The 26,693-nt window shown below is 36.3% G+C and overlaps 1 protein-coding gene across 1 annotated transcript; it reads right to left on the bottom strand.

Annotated features, from left to right (window-relative positions):
• Window positions 1–2,783: 2,783 nt before the first annotated feature.
• LOC131158874 (omega-6 fatty acid desaturase, chloroplastic-like) lies at window positions 2,784–25,761 on the bottom strand. Its single transcript, XM_058113800.1, has 10 exons — window positions 25,275–25,761; window positions 24,911–24,971; window positions 21,202–21,440; window positions 8,349–8,492; window positions 7,941–8,092; window positions 6,061–6,183; window positions 5,716–5,893; window positions 4,406–4,524; window positions 3,469–3,583; window positions 2,784–3,184 (listed from the first exon to the last, which is right to left on the bottom strand). Exons 1-10 carry the CDS (start codon window positions 25,353–25,355, stop codon window positions 3,029–3,031), a joined length of 1,368 nt encoding a protein of 455 aa, XP_057969783.1. The 5' UTR covers window positions 25,356–25,761; the 3' UTR covers window positions 2,784–3,028.
• Window positions 25,762–26,693: the final 932 nt, after the last annotated feature.

Here is a 26,693-nt window from a genome sequence, read left to right as displayed (position 1 = left end):
CCTCCAATTGCAACCATTGCTACTACTTGTCACGGCCATCGGGGGCAAAGCCAAGTACAACTCTTCTTTTTCTAATTTCTCTTTACTTTTCCTTTTTCCTCTTAACTAATTTTGATTTAAAATGCCATTGCCACAATCCAATCAATTTCACAAAATTGGTTGTAGTTGTCTCAATCAACCATTGCGATGATTTGAGATCAACACTAGACAGAAACCCTCATGGCCTCACTCCCCATTTTCGGATTTCCCCCAAAACCTGATCGGGGATGACAATCTACATGGCAAAAATGAGAGAATCCCAGCCTCTTCCAGAGAACAGTATATTGATCTTAGAGCTTGACCAAGATCTGATCAACCAATGGATTAGAGAAGGTTATACTCACCTTTACTTCAGTGCTGTTCGACTTCTCCTCACCTTGCATGGCAGAAAAGGACTTCCTGTTACAGCAAGAATCACTATTCTCAATATCACTTATACTCAGTATGAGCATGCTGTAATCGGAACTTCTCTCACTACACTTCAACCTGGAAGTGTCTGCCTCATCTTTTTCCCGAATTTCAATATTCCTTTAAGGGATAAGAATCTGAAGAACTGCAACATGCTTATACTGCAGAGATGACTAAAAAAACAATCTAAACACTGAAGTTCAACCAGATGGCTCCAGAAAGCCTCCCACTCAAGCAAAGCAAGTTTTAAACTGGCAAACTCAGAATGCCAGATCTTAGAATTCAACTTTATCTTCCATCAATCATAAAGTTGACAAGCTTATTTCTCATGGCACTCAGATGAACCAAAGGCTTGACCATTTTGATTCCCAACTGAGTGAGATGTATACTGGCTTGAAAAGAAGGATTGCTAGTCTTGATACTGAACTCAGACGATACATTGATGAAGGATATTTTGGACCAATGTTCAATCAAAAGAAGTTTGAGATTAACAGACTCAAAGATCAGTCATCTCAGATGGAACGAGATCTCCATCGTACTCCTCCAATTTCCTATGTCCCCAAATCCTTTCCATATTCACCATCATATTCCTCTTTCCCATCTCATTCACCACCATCTCCCACTTACATACCAGATTATTCCAAACATTTCAAATCCACTGCTGAAATGTTTAGAAGAAATTCTCTCATACCACCCTTCAAGCCTTCCTCTTCGAGATCCTCAGCTTTGCCCAAAACAGAATCCTCCAATCCCACTTTTGTTAACCAAAGGTTCAAACAACCTTTTCCATCCCAAGATCAGCCACCATCAATGCTTGCTGATAGTATCCCAACTATCCCTAAAGCATCCTCTGAAAAAAATGATGGTGATGTTTCCACTGAAGCATCGTCAGAAGCCTTGTCTACATCAGATGACGAGATTACGAATCTCTCACATATGCTCATGGCAACCCCAACTGATCCAGGATCATCCAGGACCCAAGAATTCAATGAACAAACTGATACTACAACTCCCATTGTAGAAGAACCCATTGAAGTTGAATCAGCTCCTGCTGACAGAGTCCCAAAGCAACATGTCCCCCAGAATGGTCCTTGGTTTTTATTTGAAGGTCTTTCACCAACTAAATGGAGATAGAATTGGAGAATTTGATGCTTGGATAGACCTCAAACTCTCTAAACCAGGAAATTCTACTTGAATTTGTTTCTAGATTCACTGAAACATTAAGAGATTGGTTTCAAAGTCTTGATGATTATAGACAATTGACGTTCATTAGATCATAGTCTCCTTCTCAAGCTCTTGGTGTTCTTTATCGTGAATTCATTGGAGACCCTGATACTCATGCAAATGAAGTTAGATAAGAATTCTTTGAAATGAGGTGTTGTTCGTTAAAAAGAAAAAATCTTGATTTCCATTATCAAAGAATGTCCAGACGTTAATCTCCTTGACGGGATGAATGATGAAAACCTTAGACAGGTCTATGTTAATTCTCTTCCAAAAGATATTCAACCTGAACTACAAGGAAAGCTTTCTGCTCTTCAAAGATCTCTTAGAGACGTCTCTCTTGGAGAAATTCACCAGCTTGCTGCCTCTCTTGAGAAGTTATGTGACACTCATCAACTATTCTCGAAGATGATGAAACAGAACCACAAGTTCACTAAACAGTGCAAGAAGTTGTATCTACAGATTAAATGCAAAGAAAAAGATTGCATCTGTAGTCCTAAAAAGAAGAAACACTTCAAGGATTATGGTTCTAACAAACGACTCAAGAAAAATTCCAGAAAAAGAAAGAAATTCAGATTCTTCAAGAAAAATAATCAACAAGGACATGATAAATCTCCTCGATGTTTCATTTGCAAAAGGAAAGGACACTATGTCAAACAGTGCTCGATGAACAGGCCAAAGTTAGCAAAACTCGTCCAACAATTACAAACAGAAGATCTATCAACGTTTTGTAAACAAATTACCTAATTTGAATTTATATATTAGTCACTTGTTAATAAACGAATCAATTCGAATCTAAACTCGTTTAATCTCTATCTATTTATGATTCGCCTAAATCTGACTCGTAAACCTATTTTGCCACCCTTATTAAATAGACATAAGATTTGAACTTGTATTAGATTTATATAAAATGCAATATAAAATTATATTCAAATTTATTCAAATTCATCTAAATTAAAATATAAAATTCAAAATCCATGCTTCCGAAAAGAGAAGTTAAATAAATCAACGTGCAATATTTTAACACAAAGTTTGACATGCTCAACCAATTTGATGAGGTTGATTTGAGGAAAAAAACTCAAACTTGATTCAAAAAGTAGGATACGATTTGGATGGATTAGCAATTGAATTTTTAATTATTTAAAATAAGCAAATAAAATGAAAGATTAATATTAGAATTTCCCTGCCATGGTTTCCCTCCCTAAACGATATTTTCAAAGGGAATCATGACAATACATGTGAGAATGCATGAGAGACTGGGCATACATTTTGGCATCATAACCCCAAGAAAAAGGTGCATAGGATATATGAGTGAACCAAGCTGGTGAATTTCACAATCAAGGCACACCACAAACCGAGCTCATTCAGGCATAACTTTTCTCAGGAAAGTGATGGAACGAGAATCTTGAGGGGCAAGTTCATCGAAGGTACTGTAATTCTTCTCCTCACTATAAACATGGCACGTTGTCATTATGGTCTTCATCAAACGCCAACTCCAAGTAGTCTCATTAAGATACTGGCCAAAAACAGAACATTAAAAATCATAATCCCACCTCTTTTGACATGAATGATTCCATTCTTCACAACTTGCTGAATGTATTTTATTAGTGATTCAGAAAAATTTGCAGCAGAAATCTTTCATGATGTTTTCTGTTTCTAGTAACACTTAACTTTTTTTCTTTTCCGGTTTTACTTTTTTTCTTTTCCTGTTTTCCAGTGCGCCAAACACTTCGAGGAATGGGGGCGGTAGCAATAGTGATCATTCCATTCTATAAGGCATATATAGGATAGCATTTTTACCTTTCCCCAGTGATCTCGAAGCAACTGATGGGCAGCACGCAGATTGTAGAACGGTATCCTTGGGGAGATATGGTGTGGTACATGGAAATTGATATCATGAATGAAAAACTCTACCCTGTCCAAAGGAAGAAAATGAAAACTTTTGCCGTTAATAATTGTCAACCATTGTCCAAATAAAAGACTACTTATGGCTCCCAAAACAACCCTGAACACATTCGATCTTCAATATGAACTTGTATTAAGGATAAAAATAATTTGAGAAATAAAACCAATAGATTTGCATAAAACTTAAAACTCAAAATGATTTGAACATACTTGCATGCACCACTAGCTCTAGTCTTAAATGAGAACAAACTGTTAGGACCGAAGGAGCCCATGAGTGAGATTGATACACATGAGCGAGTACTAACTTGACCCAAAAGCCTAAGCCTACTAGGTCTTGAGCTCAACATGTATATAACCACCCATCATCCACTCAAATTTTTCAATGTGGGACAAACTTACAAGTGGCTCAACAATCTTTCCCTTGCTGTTACAAACTGTAGGCTCTGATACCACTTGTTAGGACCGTAGGAGTCCATGAGTGAACTTGATATATATGAGTGAACACCAACTTGAGCCAAAAGCTTAACCCTATTGGGCCTTGAGCCCAACCATATATATAAGCACCCATCATTCACTTAAATTTTTCAACCACTTGAATGAGAACCAATCATTGGAAATAAAATTTTTACTTTGTTTCCAATTTTTTACATGTTACCCAAATTTTCAAAATGTAATCTCAGTACTAATTATTGTCTACCATTAAAAACCTATCCATAATGTTAATAATGCTATTTATCAGATCAGCTTGAAAAAATGTATTCCATCATTTTAGCTATTCAAGGAACATAGCATAGACAACAGATAAGATAATTAAAGCTGAAAAATCAATTACCAAGAAGGGTAATCGCAATGAATTGTTCCACTAAGCTGAGCCTCAGCTGCATTCCACTCATCCCGAGGTTTGAAAGATATGTGAGGAGCCGTGTGGTGGATCATTGTGACAACACTCATCTACAAATTCGGAGGAAAAACCAAAATTTTAATGTAGAGAGATAATTCCAATTTGAATCATGTCATCCAACTTCAAAGAGAAGCAACAAATCCATTTGAGTCCTTGACAAGATATGTAGACTTTTGGATTCAATGACCATTTCAGAAATCAAGAATCAAATTGTATGAGCTAGTAATTGTGAGGGGCGGCAGAGTGAAGGTTCAAGAGAAATTTAGGAAAACAAAAATGAAAATCGAAAGAAACCAGTACAAGTGCAACATATAGTATAGTTTATTATCGCCAACCTGAAGGAGTGAATGTCATGATGATGCGTCAATATAAAAAAGACAATAATGCTACTGATTTTCTTACTAAAGAAGGAAAAATGGGAAATAATGTAATTTACGAAAAACAACACCTTCTACCACGTTATCTGAAAGGTATCTTTCGGATGGATAGGTAAGGTCTTGTTTCTGTTCGTCGTTAGTTCATCTCTAGAGTTTCATTTAGCGTATTTCGTTTTGTTTTTTGTTTTTTTTTTTTTTTTTCTCCTTTGTTAGTTATATTTAATTTTGTTTGTCCTAATTTGGTTGGTTGGTGTTAACTTGTAACCACGGTATTCTTCCGCCAAAAGTGAAGGTTTATTAATAAATAAATGGAGGTGCCGCCCTCTTTTACCAAAAAAAAAAAAAACCTGAAATATAATGGACACTTTCAATTATCGTTTTCTATATTTTGGGAAGAGAGTACTTGCAAAAGAAAAAGATGGTTTAAATTTTTCAACCATCATCAATACAACACAGGGAAATACTGGCGAGTAAGTCATAAAGAATACATCAATGCCCTCTTAGGAACTAGGATAATAAAAGGGAAATGAATGGAAACGAAAATATGAAGAGATTTACTTTTTTATGTTTAGTTATCAAGTAAACTTAGAAAATCAAATATCTAGTAAACCAAAGTTCTCAACACAAATGGAGCAAGGTCGTTAAAATCTGCATTATACCAGATGTCAAAGCCACATATAACATGGATGCTTTCAAAGTTCACAAAATTTTTCTTTGCGCTTTTCAAGATGGTATTCATTATCCACCCCTACTAAGCATGACTACCACAAATACCATGAGTTGACAGGAGAAATATTTATGACCACTTGAATAATATATTTTCTGAAAGTAGCATAACTAGAGCACAGTGGAAAGTAACACTACCCAAAAATGATAAACCAGCCATGGCATTAACCAGAAGTTGATCCAACCGGTGAACCCTGTCTCGTAGATAAGGAATGGCCATCCAACTGCGATAAATGCATAAACACAAGCCAAGCTTATCTTTACCCTCTTCATTTCATTTGGTCTGAACTGGTTCACATCAAAGTGCCACTGCAACCTATATGTCATAATGCTAAATGAGGTTCAGAATTCAGATACATGCATACCAAATGATGTAAGATGCAACTAAATATTGTTCAACTCAAAAGCAATAATTTAATATTATTGAAGGAATAATTAGTTAGATGCATGGTCTCTTAATCTTATAAAATGCTTCAGTATTACCAATGCGCTATAGTCATCCAAGGCCGGAGTAAACCATATCCATATATCATGGCTTTACGCACAAGTGGAGATGATTCAAGATATTCTTTTGGAATTGGGTGCCAGCCTGTATCCTCAAACAACCTAAATTTAAGATGAATGAAAGAAGTGAACTTCTACAGGTTATGATGACCAAAATTTCAGATGTGGAAACTAGAATAAGTAGATAAGTATCTGATGTGCATAGCATACTGAAAAAAAAAATTGTTCAAAATTATAGTACATGAGCTTGTAGTCACCAATTACCAATTTCTCAGAATGTGTGTCAAGCAAACACTTTACTCTTTGTAACACAGTAACGTTAACACATTTAATCTAGCTATAAACAGCTAAAACCTAATACAGCTTCATCAAATCAATAAAGGCACCACAATTTTCATTTGAAATTCAATTAGGGCGTAGGACAAATCAAACAGATGTAATTAAATATTGCTTGATTAATGCAACATGAAACGGATATATGTACTCGTGCATGTAGGACTTGTGTCACCAATAAACTATGTATTCAACATACACACTCATTCAACATTCAAATTGACCATGTTATAGAGACGCCCTCAATATCAGCATGTTTCTTTGTGTTCAATTAGTGTTACATGCGTTATAAGAATATAAGATTCCATTATAAAATTCAAATCCTACCATTCTAGCAAACTATAGTTCTCCTCTCCACACATAACATTTATCTCCACAGGAAAAAATGCTAATGACAAAACATACATGAATCCGTACTACCAATAACCAAAAATATTATGCTCTAATAAAACACAGCTTCCAAATTCCATTTAAAATTAGGCTAAATATTTCCAATTTGATTGCTAAGAAAAATAGCAGTAATTGAGTTCAATGAAGTTTAAATTCTCAATTTACAAATAGAAATAGTTTGGGAACAGTGAAGACCATCTCCTCTTCTAAAAGAGCTATACCCAAGCAAAGACATGCAAAGCTAGATACACAAGGACATACTTGTTTTGACTTTCATACAAATGGGTCCATCAATAAAAAGATTCATTAGATATTAAGCTATATAATTAAAATTTTCCCAACTTCATGTAGTTATGACACTAGTTTACTTTTACTGAACAAGAAAATCAAGAAAATATTCTTAGCAAAATACAGTTGAAATTGTGACATCCAGCTGAATTACTTGCAATTACTTGAGGTATTAGTCTGCTGACCATCCGAAGGAATATTCCAGTCAAATACTTGGGATGAATGAGAAGTGAGAATAAAATAATACAATTCCCCTCTTATCATATTTATTATTTGGGAAGCTCAATTGCCCAAAGGTTATTGGATAAGATGGGATTGTAACTGGGAGATCCCAGAGGGGATGAAGTTCACCTGGATGGTGCTAAAACAAAGCAAAGATAGGGCAGCATGAATTAGCAAATTTAATAGAGTCCGACTAACTTTGATGGGAGGACTTAAAGAGGGGCTTTCTTATTCAGAGATTGTTAAGTTTTGTCTTAGTTTTTCTACACAGTCCTACCAATTATGATGGGAAGGGCTTAAAGAGGGATTTTCTTATTCAGAGATGGTTTTGTTTTGATTTTAATTCCTTTTTCTTTCTTTTTTTTCCCCCTTTTCTTGTTCTTTTTCTTCTTGCTCTGAATATCTCTTCTCCTCTTCTAGGTTGTAATTTCTCCCTTCACTTTCTTAATCTATTTCTTTTGCTACCCATAAAAAAAATTACTTGGGCAGGGGTTTGTTTATCTCCTTTTAGTACTCCTCCATGTTCTAGTATATGCATGGTGCAGGCAGAGAGGTAAAATTGGAATCAACAAAAAGGATTTATTTCAACAAAAATAAATGAACTTAAAAGAGATTATCATACAGACATGTTTGTTTTTGCATGATGCCGTTCGTGTTCAAAACGCCATGCCTCATATGGATATATCAATGGCAAAAAGGCCAGAGTTCCAACAATGTCTTCCACCAACTTGTTTCTGAAAAATGATTTATGACCACATTCATGACCTATAGAAAAGAACTTCAAAATGGGAAGAAGAGGAACAAGAAGTCAGTATTTTAAGAGAAATGGTCAGTTGGGATGTACATAAAATTTATTAGAAGGTAAAAAAAAAAACGAAAGTTTGGTTTATTGTTCAACGTTTGTAATTCCTTCTAAATTCTATCAATGAAATTATTTCCATTAAAAAATTAGAATAAAATAAACAAAATAAGGTGTAGTAAGAATTAACAAGCAGTATTACCACAAAACAAGATCGCTAAATACAAAAACTAACCCCTGCAGCTGCAGTCCCTGTCCATGCCCAAGCCAGTGGAAGCAGATACCATGGGGTCTTTGAAGTCATGAAGAGCCCCAATGCATAAAATGCGACAGATTTTAGAACAGCCTTCCATGCTTTTGCATCATCAATCTCCAACAACTTACAACAAAGAATACAAAATTTTAAAAAACATCAGAAGTACTCCTAAAAATGCATCAACAGCATTTAATTTTCCATGCTCATGTGATAACCTCCACCAACAGCCATCAAAAACAAAGAACCCAAAAAATTATTTTGCAGCAAACAAGGTAACATTATGAATTTTCAATAAAATTTTGCCAATGTAAAGCATATGAAATAACATCAGTAAATATTTGCATTGATGATGTAGTTAAATCAGAAAATTTTAAACTTGGTACAAATATGTTGAGGAGGACAAAATGCCAATGCTAATATTATGTCAAACTGTCAGTGTTGTTTCTATTCGTCGAAAATGTGAATAAATTGTTTGAGAGTGGCATGACTCCTTTTTCAACAAGAAGATTTTGGTGGGGAGGTTTGAATGAATCCTTGCTTCCATTCAGATTGAATTCCTAATGTTTTCTTGTTCACAATTATAATATTCTTATATAAATAATAATCTTATACTGGAATTTTTGTTTTGTTAATCACTTGAAAGATTCTCTCCCTGATCTATTTTGCGGGTTAAAAAAATGTATTTTTGGATTTTGTAGTCAATATGTGAGCGATCGATGCTCCACTAATGAATGTCTTTTATGTACTCACCATGTCACTTTTTGTCTTTACACAACACATGTAGCATGCATTTCATTTACATGATTTGAACTCTAAATTTCTAGTCTTTAACAACATTTTAGGGATCACTGTACATTTTACATTTAAACTCATTTTCAGAGTTTTACAAAATTCAAAGTGACATCCAGCATTAATCCATTATTTTTGAAGCTCTACGTTATTCTCAATATCAATGTTCCGATCCTCGGTATAAATGAGTTTAGCATCATACAAACCTCTTCATCCTTTTTTCCAATGAATCATGTAGGGTATTCCTTGTAATTTCAGCAGCTAAGAAGAGATACAGTGCTTCTCTAGCAGGCTAGTTATGTGGATTTTCTAACCAACAGTGGAATGCCATTTAGCTAGACAGTGTTATTAAGCATAATAACTATCAAAATGCTCAAGATATGCAAAAAGTCACTAGCTTCCTGGTATATTTGTGTACAAGCTGTGACGGGTTAGTAATATTCTTTAAAAGGAAGCAATTTCAACATTTAATTTCCACATGCTATATGTCATGGTCTTAGAGTCTTGCGACCATGACACATGGTTTTGGTGTATAATTCTGACTTGGAGGGAAGGTTAGTTTACCTAGATTCAACTATGTGGTTCTCATGGGGATGGTTCCAAGGTAATCTAGAACCTAAATTTTATGATCATTAGATCCCTAGTGGTTACTCGTACATAAACGAGAATACTTCAGAGAAATGACTTTTGGGGGAACACCAGGTGAGCAGCCTACCTCCCCTAGGGGTAGGCTCTTGGAATCCTTGAGGGATATCTTGGACTTCTGTGTGGAATCGGAAGCCTCATGGACGACCCATTTGAGAATGAGGTAGCACAGTACTCTTGGCCTGAAGGTTTGACGTCTATTCCTTATTGGTTGTTGGTTATTATGTTGGTGATGTCATTCTATATTCGATTGGATTATCAAGGGGTGATAATCCTTCATTTGTTTTGCTTGAGTAGTGTATGGTTGGTGCCACTTCTCCTAGTGCCAACTAGTGGGTGGTAAGTGGTTGGGTACGTTGACTGGAGGACTATACTGTGGGAATGAGGGTCACTCTTAGTGCTAGTAGAATGTGAATATAGGTGGCTCAATGATTATCTTAGTTGGATCAAGGGCTTTCGAGCATGAGACTTGACCATTAGGTTAGACACTTGAGTGTTTCCTTCGATGAGGATAACTACAACTAGGCTAGAGTTAGTGCAATATTGCCGCCGCACAGGCGTAGCTCCTTGATACTTTAGGCAGATTTCGGCAAGGGTAATTCCTTTTGACCTTTGAGATCTCCACATCTGTGACAGTTGATACTAGAGCAGATATCTCGATCATGAATGAAAAAGGAGATTAATACTGTGGGCATCAACTCAATTGTGGGAATTCAATTTGTGACATTGGGTGGGGTAAGGATCAAGTTACCTTTGAGTAGGTTCTTGTCTCTTGCTCCCCTATTGTGACTAACGAAATGAAATTTTGGTCTTTAGTTGATTATCTTGTCAACATTAGGTTGCTTGATTGTATCCTATACCCTTAATAAGGGATGAAAGTTGATTAAGGGAAACAAAGATACGCATACCTTATGCCCTTGAGGTAGGTATTATGACCACACTTTGGGAGTTTTCCTATTGTGATTGGCATTGGAGTTCGAATGTTTATCTATTGAAACTTTGTAGTGTCCTTGTTCCACAGGCAGAGGTGATACTCTTAGATTTGGTGGAATGGGATGATTGTAGGAGTTTGGCCAAAGGGCCTTCCCTCTTTGTTGTTTTTTGTGTAGGTTCATTCAACACAATCAAGCCAAAGGGCCACCTTTCAGATGAAAACTTGAGTTTGAGCCAAAGGGCAATTGTATGAGAAAGTTGGCCATAATGGATTGTGGTTAATACTCGGGTCAAAGGACAAGTGATTAGGAATCTTGAGTTTCTATTTGGATTGAGCTTCAGATGTCTGAGGACAGGGAAGTTTAATAATAATATTGAGGATTGTTTATTGAGGTGTGATATAAGCTTGAGACTAGAGGACTGAAGGAAGTTCTCCAGGTTATCATGTGGTTGGATTTGAATAAGATGATTAACTTTGGAATTGTGGGGTCCATGAGTATATTGGGTACACCGTGAGGAACTAGGTTGTGAACCCCAAAAGTTGAGTTTGTTCAAGTTTTGGGTGTTTCCTTGGTGTGGACTCATCCTTGGAGTTGTGTATAGTGAGATTCCTTGGGTGGGCACTCACCTTTGGAATGGTATGTCAGTGTCGAGCTTGGATGTCTTGTTGGACGTGGTAACCCCATATTTTGATATTCGTTGGATGCAAAGAGACTACAAGGTGTAGACTCATTTTTGGCATCATGTATTGTAAGACTCCTAGGGTGGATACTCACTATGGAAGCAAAATGTCAGTTTTGAACTTTGATATTGTTTCGGTTGGGTACTTACTGAGTTGTGGATGCCAGATGGTGATCAAAATTGGAGAACCTCCGAGACAAGATCTACCCTTGGAGTGTAAGGTTGGTATGTGAAAACATAATGGAATTTCTGTATTTCTTCGATTGAATATTTTGTACATCCCAATCTTACAATATATAATACAATCAAGGATTCTAAATAAGTAAATAATCTCCCTGTGAATAATATACAATCTTCTATATTTACTACTTTCCTAATTTACTCAATATACCCAAGGATACTCGGGATTTCAACACTCCCCCTCAAGTTGGATCATAGATATTAATCATATCCAACTTGCCAATGAAATCATCAAAGTTTTGTCGTGCTAACCCTTTAGTAAAGATGTCTGCAGTTTGTTCCTTGGTAGGTACATAAATCATACAGATGGTTCCTTCTTCAACCTTCTCTTTGATAAAATGTCGGTCCACTTCCACATGTTTAGTCCTGTCATGTTGAACTGGATTGAGAGAGATACTGATGGCTGCTTTGTAGTCACAATATAGTTTGATAGGGAATTTCACCGAAATTTGTAACTCTTCCAAGAGTTTTCGTAACCACAGTATTTCACATATTCCTTATGCACCTGCTCTGAATTTGGCTTCAGCGTTGCTTCAGGCCACTACATTCTGTTTTTTGCTCCTCCAAGTTACCAAATTTCCACATACAAAGGTGCAATATCCAGTGGTAGACCTTTTGTCTTCTGCTGATCCTGCCCAATCCGCATCAGTGAAGATTTCTACTTCCTTGCTTTCACATTTTTTGAAGAAAAGTACTTTTCCCGGAGAACACTTAAGGTACCTGAGGATCTTATACACATCATCTAGGTGAGTCTTTTTCAGTGAATGCATGTGTTAGCTTACCACACTTACCGCAAATGCAATTTCGGGTTTGGTATGCGATAGGTAAATTAGTTTACCAACCAATCTCTGCTACCTTTCTTTTTCAACTGGTATTCCACATTCTTCGACCCTCTTTACCGCTTCAATCGGAGTTTCACTAAGTTTGCAACCAAGCATGCCAGTTTCAGTTAAGAGATCACTAATATGCTTTCACTGAGAGACACTGATACCTTTTTATGATCTAGCAATTTCCATTCCCAAGAAGTGACGCATTTGTCCCAGGTATTTAACTTCAAACTCAGCAGTTAAGACTTTCTTTAATCTTTCAATCTCCACTATATCATCTCCAGTTAGGATTATATCATCAACATTAACTATCAGAATTATTTTCTTACCACTTTCAGACTGTTGGAAGAACAAAGTGTGATCTGATTGCCCTTGTCGATATCCTTGATTTTTAATCACTTTTGTAAACCTGTCGAACCATGCTCTGGAAGATTGTTTGAGTCCATACAAGGACTTCTTGAGTTTGCATACTCTGTTTTCTTCACCTTTCTTACTGAATCTTGGTGGTATAGTCATGTAGACTTCTTCTTCAAGCTCGCCATTTAGAAAAGCATTCTTAATGTCGAGTTGTTGTAGTGGCCAATCTAAGTTAGCTTCCAAGGACAGGAGTACCCAAACTGTGTTCAATTTTGCCACTATTGCAAATGTGTTCGTGTAGTCAATGCCATAAGTCTGTGTAAACCCTTTTGCAACGAGTCTAACTTTATATCGTTCAACTGTCCCATCAGCTCTATATTTCACTGTGAAGACCCATTTACAACCAACTGGCTTCTTCCCTCTTGGCAAATTCATAACGTCCCAAGTTCCATTCTTTTGCAGAGCCCACATTTCCTCCATGACAACTTCCCTCCATTTAGGAATCTCCAAGGCTTCCTAGATATTCTTTGGAATTTTTATCCTGTCAAGTTTAGAAGTAAAAGCACGATATTCTGTAGACAAGCTTTTGTAAGACATGTATTTTGACCAAGGATATTGAGTACATGAACTGGTTTGTTTTCTAACTGCAATTGGTAAATTGATGTCATCAGGTACAGACTTATCAGAAGGGAGCTCATGACCATCTATTACTTGATTAGGATTGGGCATGGACTCATAGTTGCTCGGAGCTATCACCGGTTCCAACTCTCTTGGTGCCTCAGGTATGACTGTATGAGATTCTCCCTGTTCTTTGTATTTGGCTTTCTTGAGTAAACAAGTATTTCTGTATTGTTTTGTTTTTCTGCATCTCCCCCTGAGGTTAAGTGATCTTTTGTACATGGCAGGTTAGGAAATGATGCAATGGTAGACTCAGTGTATGGCACGGATTCATCAACAGAGAAATCAAAGAACTGATCTTCACTCTATTTCTCCCCCTGAAGAGAGGGCTTTGGGAAGTAGGGAGTGGTTTCAAAGAACGTGACATCAAGGCTAACAAACAATTTTTTTGTGATAGGATCATAACATTTGTAGCTTTTCTGAGTAGGAGAGTAACCAATGAAAACGCACTTAATAGCATGAGGTTCCAATTTATCTCGATTGTGAGCATGAACATGAACAAAAGCAATACATCCAAAGATTTTCATAGAGAGATTGGAGTGGAACCGAGTGTTGGGAAACCATTCCTAGAGTTTTTGGAGAGGAGTGGCAAAATAAAGAACTCGACTAGGCATTCGATTAATGAGATGTGTAGCTGTTAAAATGGCATCGCCCCAAAAATATTTTTTCATATTTGTAGTGAACATCAACACCCGAGCTACGTCAAGAATATGCCTATTTTTACGTTCAAAAACCCCATTTTGTTGAGGGGTATCTACACAGAAACTTTGATGAACAATTCCATTTTCTTGAAGATAATGTCCAAGATATTATTGAAATATTTCGTACCATTATCAGTACGTAAAATTTGAATATGAGTTTAGAATTGTGTTTGAATCATGGAGTGGAAACTAACGAAAATAGAACGAACTTCAGTTTTATCTTTCAACAAGTAAACCTAACAAATACGAGTATGATCATCAATAAAAGTAACAAACCATCTCGTGTGAGTGCGATTAAGAAAGCGTGAGGGCCCCCATAAATCACTATGAATCATAATAAAGGGTCTGGATGATTAGTATGTGAATTTTGAGAAGGAATTACATTGGTGTTTTGCAAGTTCACAAATCTCACATTGAAGTTCAGAAGACATTTTATTTGAAAAAATGGAAGGAAAGAAATGTCTTAGATATTGAAAATTTGGATGACCCATCCTAGAATGCCATAATAAAATTTCACTATCCCTAGAAGTAGATGCAAAATCACAAATAGCAGTTTCACATTGTTCACTCACATTTGTCTCCTCAAAGTAGTAGAGTCCCTCACATTCCTTAGCACTACCAATCGTCTTCCCCGATGATAGGTCCTGTAAAACAAAATGAGATGGAAGAAATTTAGCAAGACAATTGGAGTTTTTAGTTAACTGGCTAATGGATAGTAAGTTGCAAGATAAATTAGGAACATGAAGAACACACTCTAGTGTGATGGAGTTAGAGAGTCAGATATTCCCTTTCCCTGCAACAAACGAGAGTGATCCATCTGCAATTTTAACTTTCAAATTTCCAGCACAGGGTGAATATGATGAGAAAAGATAATAGACATCGGTCATGTGGTCAAAAGCACCAGAATCAATAATTCAAGGAGTTTTGGATTTAAAGGTTATATTCAAGGCTTGCAAAAAATTACCTCTTTGGGCTAAAGAACACGAAAAAATGTTTGTGGAAGACGAAGTCGTACAATAACTAAATGAGGTCTGGTCCGCCGAACTAGGTAGGCCCTACCTCAACATTTTCCAATCAATAAAAGGCTCTACCTCGGTGACTTTGGGAATGGGGATGGAGACGCAACTGGCCTTCTTATCAGGCTTCTTCAACGACTTCTCGAGGCTTTTCTCTTCCTACTTGGCTAGGCATCGAGCCTTGGCCTTGCATGCGGCGGCTTCGACACGCTTCTCGGCAACCTCCTTGCGCTTCTTGGTGGCGTGGGACTTGGTGCCCTCGGCGTTGCACCAATACTACTCTTCCTTCTCGCAAGCCTCGCGGTCCTTGCAGTCGGCCTCAATGGCGCTTTTGCGAGCTCTCGCCGCTTCGGCTTTGCTGTTCATGCCCATCTTCTTGAGATGGATCTCTGACCAGGAGTCCATTGTCACCGATTGGACGTAGCTGTTGTGAGCAACGAGGTCGCGGCGCTTGCTAGAGCACTCAAGACACATGAAGACACCGTACAATACCAACACCCATTGCGGGTTCTTCTATGAACAATCGACGCAAATCTTGTTCGCCGGCTGCGATTGGAGTTCTCTGAGTCGCCGCAATGCCACCATTGGACCCGATCCGAGAGACCCCACGATGGAGGTGGCGACAGAGTCACCGTCGAGAGTTTCAGAGGAGCACGACCCTCTGCTATTGACGGCGCCGTCGGCTATTGCTAACTAAGGTTTAGAAACCCTAGCTCTGATACCATGAAAACAGAATGGAAATTCTGTATTTCTTCAATTGAATATTTTGTACATCCCAATCTTACAATATATAATACAATCAAGGATTCTAAATAAGTAAATAATCTCCCTACAGAATAATATACAATCTTCTACATTTACTACTTTCCTAATTTACTCAATATACCCAAGGATACTCGGGATTTCAACAGTATGGAACCTTGAGCTTGTATTCATATGTTAGAACCTTTATAGGGTTTGAGAAACAAAGAAATCTTCAGTTTGATTTGCGGTTAGAGAAGGGTTTCATGATGTCACCCTCCTATTACGAGAAGGAAGTGGCATCGATCATCAGAAGATTGTATCAATACAAGATGTATCAATGAGAGAATCTTCATCAGAATGGGATTTTTGTGTGTTGGCTCTTCTTTGGGCTGTATTAAGATGAGTCTCGGATTGAGAATGACTTTAGCTCTGGAAGCAGTCTGTCTTTGTGAATTTGTGGGCAAATTCTCTTCTCTTGAATAGGAGTCTAGTTTTTTGAGAGACAAGGTTGTAATACGCATCCATATCAAGGATTTATGAGTTTTGAGTTCTATGAGAATGTTAAAATGTTCAGAATTAGTGGTTGTTGGTCAGCTGTTGGCTTCCAATTGAGTTGTGACTCTGGATATTTGAAGTCTTGAGTAGAATCTGAGATCTAGATTGTGGTTCAAAGGAAGCTACATTCGGTTTTGGATATGAGTTTAGGCCGAAGACCTTCTGTTTAGTGTTGTGTTCCACGAGCGTCTTCAGATTTGGTTGGGATCCAGTCTTTTGGGGATCAAAGACAAGTTTGGAAGTTGCAAAGAATGAGATGTTTGGACTGTGGTTTGATCGGAAGCCTCCTATTTTTGGGGTTTTGTAAGTGTTACTAGAAGTTGGATCATGTATGTTCATCAACAAGGACATTGATAAGATGGAGTGGGGGAAAATGTCACGGTCTTAAAGTCTTGCAACCATGACACATGGTTTGGGCAAATTTGGCAAGGGTGATTCCTTTTGACCTTTGACATCTCCTCATCTGTGATGCTACTATTTTGCTATCAAAATAGGTTTTGTTGTTTATGGTGTGGCTTTTATACTTCGTGGGGGCTTATGAACAAAGGGATAAAAACATATGTTGGTACAGCAGCAATGACTTGTCGACGAGTGCCTTGTGCTTGTCGACGAATAGATATCGAGAGCAAGAAAATCTCAGAGTTAAAGACTTGTCGACGAGAGGATAGACTCATCGATGAGTGGGCTTTTTTGACTCGCCAACGAATCCTATGTTCTCGTCGATGAGTGCGCCTAGGCTACGAGAAGTTATTTAAATTTTGAATGTAAACGGTGTGACTGTCGGGGATTCGGGGGGAAGCCTCCGAGGGCTTGTTATATATGTTCTTCTGGCCATATTTTGATAGGTAAGAGAGTAAGAGAGGGTAAGAGAAGGAGAGAAGATCATTGAGTGTGTATCTTTGATTTTCATAGTGAAATCTCTTGCCGATTGCTCCCATGGATGTAGGCTTTACCGAACCACGTAATTTGTAGTGTCGTTGCATTTATAATTGTTTTCTTTATGTTGCTATGGTTGTGGAATGATTCTGTATTTACCATTGATATTGTTGCAAGTGTATGTGTGATCTTTTATACAATGTTTTATTCCACTGTGCATTGTTGGATGATGCCTTATTTTCACAACAACTGGTATCAAAGAGTGTTGTATGGCCTCTGAATTGAAGGATCTCTTAGTACAACAAGGTATGGTGAAAGGTTTATGCAGAATTTCAACTAGATAGCATGGATGCAACGACTTAGAATGAATTGGGACCAATCATTCGTCTTTGTTTGGCTAAGGACGTGTTGTATCACGTCATGGATGAGAATTCTCCGGCATTAGTTTAGTGAAAACTGGAATGTCGATATATGTTTAAGGGTTCGTCAAAATCTGCAAGTGTAGTGGAGGAAGACTTAGAATGTAGTGATAAAGATATGCTACGTGTTTTCATCGGGTACGGAGTGCCTCACGGGTGATTCTTGGATCTTAAATACCGGATGCTTTTATCCTAGAAAATGGCTTGACATCTATAAGTCAGTTTATACTGGTTGTATTTTGATGGAAAATGATATTTCACGCAAATTATTTGTTAATGGAAATGTCAAAATCAGAATGTATGATGGTGTTGTAAAAGCCATATGTGATGTAAAGCATAAATCGGATCTAAGGAAGAATGTTATTTCTTTAAGAATTTTAGACCGTAATGGATATTTGTTATGAGTCTGAATGTGGAAAAATGAAAGTGTGTGAAGTTAACTTGGATAGTGATGAAAGGAGATAAAGTAGCAGGAAATATCTATGCACTACAGGGTGTTACGGTTGTAGGTGGAGTTACAACTATTGAATCTGAGTCAGGTATCCTGTGGCATATGCAGTTAAAGCATATGGGTGACTACATGTATTCAGATATTTGGGAACCAATGATGATAGCATCAAGGGATAGACATATGTATTTCGTGGATTTATCATGAACGGTCTTGGTGTACTTCATGCAGTGGCTGAGGTGGAGAACCAGACCGAGAGATAGATTCTTAAGTCAAACATTGGGGCTGAGTACGCTGGTTTTGTCAAGAAGTTTTGTGAGCAAGACATGTTATATGCAGGGCTTGCAGGGTACTTCTTGGTGAAGTCAGTGAGTATGTCGTGTTTCTCGTGTGACTGATCGCCAAATGTATCGCTAGATGAGAAAGTTGCAGGTGCATTGTGGGCAATTTTTGCGGTAGACTACTCGATTGTGAGGATTTTTGGGAGCAGCTATTGGTGGTTTATTGGAGGGAGTAGACTTTTCGATAAATCATTGGTATAGAGAAGGAAACAAAGTGACAGATGCCTTGACTCGACAAGGTGCTATGGGGAGGAATAGTTTGTTTACAAATAGTAGTCAACTCCATAAAGTTATCAATGATTTGTATAAACTGGAGAACATGAGTACGACTTATATAAGGTATATTTAGCTGATTTCCTATTGGTTTTGGTTTATGTTTTATGTTATTTATCTTTTGTTTGTTTTATTGCGTGGGGTTTGTTTTGTAGGTCTTTGTTTTGTTTTGTTTTGTTTGGAATTGTAACCCTGTTTTTGGCTGGATGTTGGTGTTGTTTTTTTTTTAAAGTTTTGTCTTTTGTTTCTCCCATTGATTGTCTTGTAACCACGGTATTCCTCCGCCAAAAGTGAGGGTTTATCAATAAATAAATGGAGGTGCCGCCCTTCTTTAAAAAAAAAAAGAGTGGATGTCCACTGGTGCAATATTCTAGTAATGGAGGATCTATGCTTGGTGTTATGTTTAGACAGTACACTTTTTTGGGGAATAAGAAAGGTGGGTGCAAACTGAGTTATCATATAGCAAACAAAGGGGTGATCGAGGACATGACTTTTGGTGTTAAAATCATGGGGTAGCGTACTCAAGTAAAGGAAGAGAAACAAATGCCAGAAAACTGCAGTAGTAGCAATCATGTTATTCAGATGAAGTTAGGGACTCTGGGTAGAAATGCAGGGAGTTCTATCTCAGGTCAACAGTATCATGGTATGAATGGGTATGTGATGTAGGTGGAACAAAAGACTCAAGACAGAGATGATATAGTTCATATTGCAAGGAGTTCTCAACTCATGAGACCAACAGGATCACGATGAGCCCATGTGTACTATCAAACCGCTACTCAGATGTGTGAGTTGGTGAGACTTCCAGTATGGAAGAGGGTGATAGGATGCAGTGGAGTGATGTATCTATTGTGTGTGAATAACATGTTATTGACTAGAAAGGCTTTGATTGAGGCTAATCAGTTGGACACTCTGTTGAATGAATGTATTGGGTGCGGCCAAGATGGGTCTTAGTTTACTGATTCGCATGAACAAAACTGCAGAGAGATTGGTGTTATCTCAGGGTGATTTTGTGGACATGACTATAGGGAGATCGGAATTTATCTCAAGGTTGCTTTATGGACGGAATCGCAAGGAGACTTTGTTTACTGTCTCAAAGGGGTTCTATGGAGAATCAATATGGAATGTCTACCGTACGGTACCCAAGGACGGGCAATGTTCGGGATATGTCAAAAGTCCCTCATAATTGTATAATGAAGTGTTTCAGCAGGCAACAGAGTGAACCGTTAGTTGTTAATTTTGTTGAAGACTATGTAGGGAATTTTGGTGATATAAGACTTGCAGCAATTTTTATGTTTACTGTTATAGGAAGGTCTTATTGGAAATCTAGGCCGAAGTCTTCGCGTATTGCATCTACAACTATATCGGGGTTGATGGTAGAAGCTAAAGCTATCAACGGCAAGTTCAAACGGTGTTGCTTGGACTTGATGCATGTCTCCAAGTGCTAGAAGGGAGACGGTCCCAATCGAGCATTCCGAGTTCAAGGTGGAGCAGTCAGATATGTTTTTCGGGTTCTCCTAAGGGGCATATAATTGCCAAGGTGGAGATTTTGTTTATGGTGCGACTCTTATACTTCGTGGGGGCTTATGAACAAAGGGAGAAAAACATATGTTGGTGCAGCAGCAATAACTCGCCAACGAGTGCCCTATACTCGTCGACAAGTAGATACCGAGAGTCAGAAAATCTCAGAGTTAAAGACTCGTCGACGAGAGGATAGACTCATCTACGAGTGGGCTTCTTTGACTCGTCAACAAATCCCTTGTTCTCGCCGACGAGTGCATCTGGGCTACGAAGTTATTTGAATTTTGAATGTAAACGGTGTGACGGTCGGGGATTCGGGGGGAAACCTCTGAGAGCTTATTATATATGTTCTTCTGGGCATATTTTGATAGGTAAGAGAGTAAGAGAGGGTAAGAGAAGGAGAGAAGATCATTGAGTGTGTATCTTTGATTTTCATAGTGAAATCTCTTGTCGATTGCTTCTGTGGATGTAGGTTTTGTCGAACCACGTAATTCCTGGTATCGTTGCCTTTATTTTTGTTCTCTTTATGTTGCTATGGTTGTGGAATGATTCTGTATTTACCATTGATATTGTTGCAAGTGTATGTGTGATCTTTTATACAATATTTTATTCCGCTGTACATTGTTGGAAGAGGTCATATTTTCACCACAGGTTTGCTATTCAATATGTAATCTCGCTTAATATAAAAGAATCAAACATCATTATTTGATCAAAGTTTTCCAGTTAGTAACTTCAGAGTCTATGGACAAGGAAAAAACCTCATTGTGAGGCAAAAATGCACTAGAAAGTACCTTCTTTGGTAGTGTATCAGCAATATCCTTTAATGTAACAGTTTCAGGAATCGGTTCTGCAATTTGTGCAAAACCATAGCTTTTAGCTAAGTGTTTTCTATACTCGATGCCATCAATTGAAGATGCTGTGGGAGGAACTGCCACAGCTTTTACAATTTTAGTCCTTTTGACAGGAACTAAATGCTGCTGTTGCTTGTTTCCTCTTTGGAGAAGGCTTTCCCTCTTCAGATGATGCATACCTATGGATCAGAATAAACATAATGAGATGCCCCTAAAATTTGAAAAAGGAAAAACTCCTTATCGTGAACTTTACTTGAATATCATGCTCATAACTCAGACAGTCTATGTGTGTGAATTCATGTGCAAACATCAGGTATGCGTAAATTTAACAAATGAATCATAACCCTTTCTTTTACAGGGTTGTGATGGGGGCATCCTTGATCACATGAACTAATTCTCATGTATGTGCCCCCTCTCGACATGGGTACTGCATGTAAGTATTTAATTGGAAAATGCACAGTACAGTACGTCCAATATGGTGGATAAGTATTGTGATGCTTGGATGATAAGTATAATATTTCTATTTAACATTAAATTGCATAAGAACAAAACAATTAGAAGCTAGTAACACATTGCTATGTTTGTGCAAATAAATTCAATGTTTATTTTAATAACTAAATATTTATTCCTTCCATTATCCTACCCACTTTTCCCTCTCCACTATGAGTCAAGTTTCTCTTATCAAAAGAACACATTAGGAGTCTTGAGTAGGAGAATCATATGCTTTGGAATCCTTAATCCTTATGCTGTTTTAAAAAATAAATGAGAATGTTCAAGGAATTGAAACCTTGATGCCCACTACCTAGGATTCCTAGAACGATCCAAATGCAGTATCAAAGATCAACAACTCAAAAACTCAAATCCTTGGGAATTCCGGTCAGAGCATGGGTTTCACCATACTATTTTTATTCTTCACACTAATTATGGGCTCAAACTGTGCGTGTGCACCAAAGCAGCAAAGTTACTATTTTTGGGGAGGTAACAAGGAACTACCGTGATAATGGAGAGTTAACAGATATTTTAAAATTCTAAAATTAAAATTATTTGGTTAATTACTTACATCTTGTTAAAGCTTAATTTACATTGTTGGTCCACAACCTAATAGCTTAAACTTTTAGATAAAGCGATAATCTAATATGGTATCAGAGCTCTAGTTACTAGGAGGTCCTGAGTTTTAGTCTTATCGCTCACATTTATTCTGTAATGTTATATATCATTTGTTTAATTCTCTACGTGTTGTCGAACTGCAGATGCGGGGAAGTGTTAAACTTTGATATACATTATTAACCCACAATTTAATAACTTAAGTTTTTAGATAAAGTGGTAATCTAACATATCTATTTTAAATTGAGAGCATTTTTATGAATGTTGATTGAAAACTACCTCATCATCAACGTAGAGATGCGCCAAATGTCTATCAAATCAAAACCTAACTGCTTCATTCTTATTCAAATTAGAAAAATGAACTGTTGCTGTTGAAGGTTGATTTAAAATAAGCAAGTTACAATAAATAAAGGGATAAAGTAATAATTTTCAAAATATCAAATCAGTCCACTAACTTTGACTCAATGTAAAAACCCCACTAAGTTTTCACATGTTGCAACTAACCCCACTAACTTTTACTTGATTCAAAAAACTCCACTAATTATCTAAAGCTAATGAGCTAATCCATAATTATATCTACTTAACAGTTAATATTTGCATGAAAATAAAATCATAAATGATTTATCTAGATTATATGTTATAATCTAATTTTTATCAACTTTATATAAAATGGTTTTTTCCCTATTATGTGCTCTCATATTATATGTTGAGTTTCATAATAATTATTAATTTATAGTGTCTATATCGTACTAACTCCTTTTTTTTTTTTTTTTTTTTTAATTATTAAAAAGAAGTTGTGCATAAATAGTTTTATCATATAAGCTCTTGTATACAATTATACACATATGTGTTTGGGAATCAAAACAAAAAATAAATAAATAAAATAAAATAAAGTAAAATCTTTGTGTTGATTGTATATGGATTTGATTTGATATAAATTGTACAATTTTTTGCATGGATAAAATTAAAATATTAAGTTAATATTTCATTAAATTTTCTAAAAAATAAAATATCACAAAAAGAGTAAAGAAATTCAGTTTTTTCTTAAATTTGAGTTTTCAATTGGTCAAAGTATTTTTGAAATGAATTCAATATTATTTCGTATGGAATGTAAAAAAAGATTTTCTTAACTAATGGTGGATGGATGTGTCCGCGTGTGTAAACTATCAAATTTAAACAAATTTTGTACAATTTATTACATGTTAAAAAAGAAAAATCTCATAAGTTTTTACCTAATAATCTATACTAAGCATGATGTTATAATACTTCATATATGCTGTAAAAAAATGTAACAGTACTTCAACTGAAGGCATGAGTTTAAAAAATTGTAAGGCCATTAAAAACATTATTATCCAAAAAAAATTAATATTATAAAAATAGTTATTAATAATTAACAGAATAATATAAAAGTGAAAATAGGTTAACTCTAGCATACTTAATTAACTATTAATAAATTAAAGTTAGCCGATTACATAGTTAAAAACCATCATGGACCCACATGACAACAAAGGAATAGTGGACATACATGCCCACTCGTCCCTCTCCCCAACGGGAAATTATAAAGGGGACCTCCCCTCCACATGTCGGTGTGCGGTGTGTGCCAGTATTTTAAATGTTAGACATGTAAAGAGGGGAACCCATTTTTAATGAGAGTATAATTTAGGAAACTGGCACGCGGACATATATTGGAGAAGGTCTCCTGTATAATTTTTCTTCTTATATAAAAAGACATGCCCCTCCGCGTATCCAGCCTTTTTTTAATATAAAATATGTAGTGGTGGGTTCCACATTTATTAAATAAGTGAAACATGTTTACCACATGTTTCACATCCAAAAAACAGGCACATAGACAACTTGGAGGGCAAGTCCCCTATATAATTTCCCAACACGGGGATAGAAAAACTAAGGCCCGCCTAGTTTTGGAAAACAGTTTCCTTTTTCCCGTTTTTAGTTTTCCAAAGAATTACAAAAAGTTCAACTAATTTTTTGAAATTTGTATCAAAAAGGTACAAAATAAAGAGTTTATTTAAATGTACAATTTTTTCTTTTTTTAGATTTTAAAATAGTCACAAAACAGACAACTAATTTTAAAACTTTTAAAATTTTATATAAAGTAATATTTGAAATCATGGATTTCGTGGCTTGAATTCGAGTTTTTGTGGATGTACAAGAAATTTTATACATAATTTACGCAAATTAAGTTTAAGATCCAAACTCCATACTCTCATATGCAAAGTAAGAGTAAAAAATCTAAAAAATAATGAAAACATATTTTTCAAATTTTTATAAAAATTTGAAAAATTAAAAAATAAGGTCATCTATTTCATAGAAATATTGTAAAAATACAAAATTAGCTAACTTCTCTTAAAATTTTTCGAAAAAATAAAAACTATTTTCCAAAACTAAAGGAACAGTAGGGGCTCTTTATGATCTAACCCATAAATAAATATCAGAAATAAATATCCTGGTCCATCAAGCAACAGAGCATTCAAAGCCCACACAAACAAGAAGGGAAGCTATGAGAGGCACAGACAGAGAAATATACTTGAGGAATGAAGCCGCCGCTGCCGGGAGGGGCGTATTTGAGTTGCCCTCTGATATGGGTACTGAAAGAAAATAATGAAACCAAAAACACGTCACCAAAGCACCATAAAGAACCCAATAATGATAATAATAAACTACTCAATCCAGTATTGTTGCTCAATACATTATTATTGAGGATGAAGATCCCGAAAGAACAAGAAGGAATATGGAATAAAAAAATTGGAATTCCTCTCTTCTTCTTTTTTTATAGCCTAAAACTACTTGGGTTACCAAAAAAAAAATGATGAAAGAAAAAGTGGCCCCAAAATGTACATATGCCTAAAAATTAACACAAACGGAGATGAGATGACAGACCCAAATCTTACCTGAGAAAGGGAAAGAGACGTAGTGGATATGACCATGGAAATGCCGTAGCCCGCAGGATCTGCAACACATCTGCAACCCATTTTGGCGCACAATCACCAAACCAAAACAAAAACAGAGCAATCCCCGCAGGCCACAGTACAGTAGTTCTTCACGGCACGGCACCGTCGCTCTTTTTCCTTGTGTTGTGAACAAATGCTGCTTGTGATCATAAATAAGATTGGATACACCCTAAAAGGGTCTCATCCATTTCGCGTTCTTGGCAGCATGGGCTTGATGGCAATTATTGATGGGTGGGTATGGGTTTTCATAGGGTTTTGGTACTTCCGCAGTTCTGGGCTCTTCTTCTATCAACGTTGCAATTTATTGATGGTCATGTTCAAAAGTTATTCCCAGTTGCTCTCTGTACGCGATGACCTTTCCAGTTGATAATGATTTTTCCACCTTGCCGGCTAAATGAAGTGGCATTTCGTAGTGATGTGACACCATTCCTATTTTTTTCGTTCTTTTTCGTTCCGTTGAGTCTCCACTACAGAAAATTTTTTATAAAAATATTATTTTTTATTTAAAAATATGAATATGCAACAATCAGTCTTCATCGACGACACCAATAATGCACGAGTACCATCCATGTGTTCTCCCTCATATTCCTCATGCATGTGAATCAATTATTGTTATCAAACAAACTCACTTACTCCTATATAAATTATAGGATCATGATTGGGCAAACTCACTTACTCCTATATAAATTATAGGATTATGATTGGGATGATGAGAGAAAAACAAAGAGCGTAGAGCGCCAGATATAGAGTGTAGAGTGCATAATATTGAACGTGCAAAAAATAAAAAAGAAACAAGTTGAAGAGAAAAGAGAAAGTGAAATATTTTGTAAGATAAGAAGATAGACATTTGCACAAAAATCAGGTATATTTTATAATTCCTCTTAAAATAGTGGATTTTAGATCTCATCCGTCCGTAGAGTAAGTATAAACCGAACCGCGTAAATCCGGTCTCACTTTTATTTATTATTTATTTTTATTTTATTTTGCTTGTGTTCATTACTTTCTGATTATGCACGTTTATTTATTCCTGTATTATTTTATAACATTTCCATTATATGAATAATTTTTCACCCATTTACGTAATTACAGATTTTTTTTTTTTCATAAATTCAGAGTTATTAAATTTTTACTTACCATCTCATTTCAAATTATTTTTCATATATCACTATTTCTTTACTATCGCATTTCAAGTTATTTTACATATATCACTATTTGTTATAATGCCCTTCACAGTAATTAAATCACTCTTTTTCACCATCGCACTATATAGCATATGTTGCAAATAAGTAAATCATCTGAATCGTCTCTTCTTTATCTTTTCTTTCACAAGAATTATGCTTAAGTCATTATGAATATGTT

Source organism: Malania oleifera, chromosome 6 (assembly GCF_029873635.1).
Source record: "Malania oleifera isolate guangnan ecotype guangnan chromosome 6, ASM2987363v1, whole genome shotgun sequence".
Taxonomy (NCBI): Eukaryota; Viridiplantae; Streptophyta; class Magnoliopsida; order Santalales; family Ximeniaceae; genus Malania; species Malania oleifera.
This window is presented reverse-complemented; position numbering and strand designations above follow the sequence as displayed.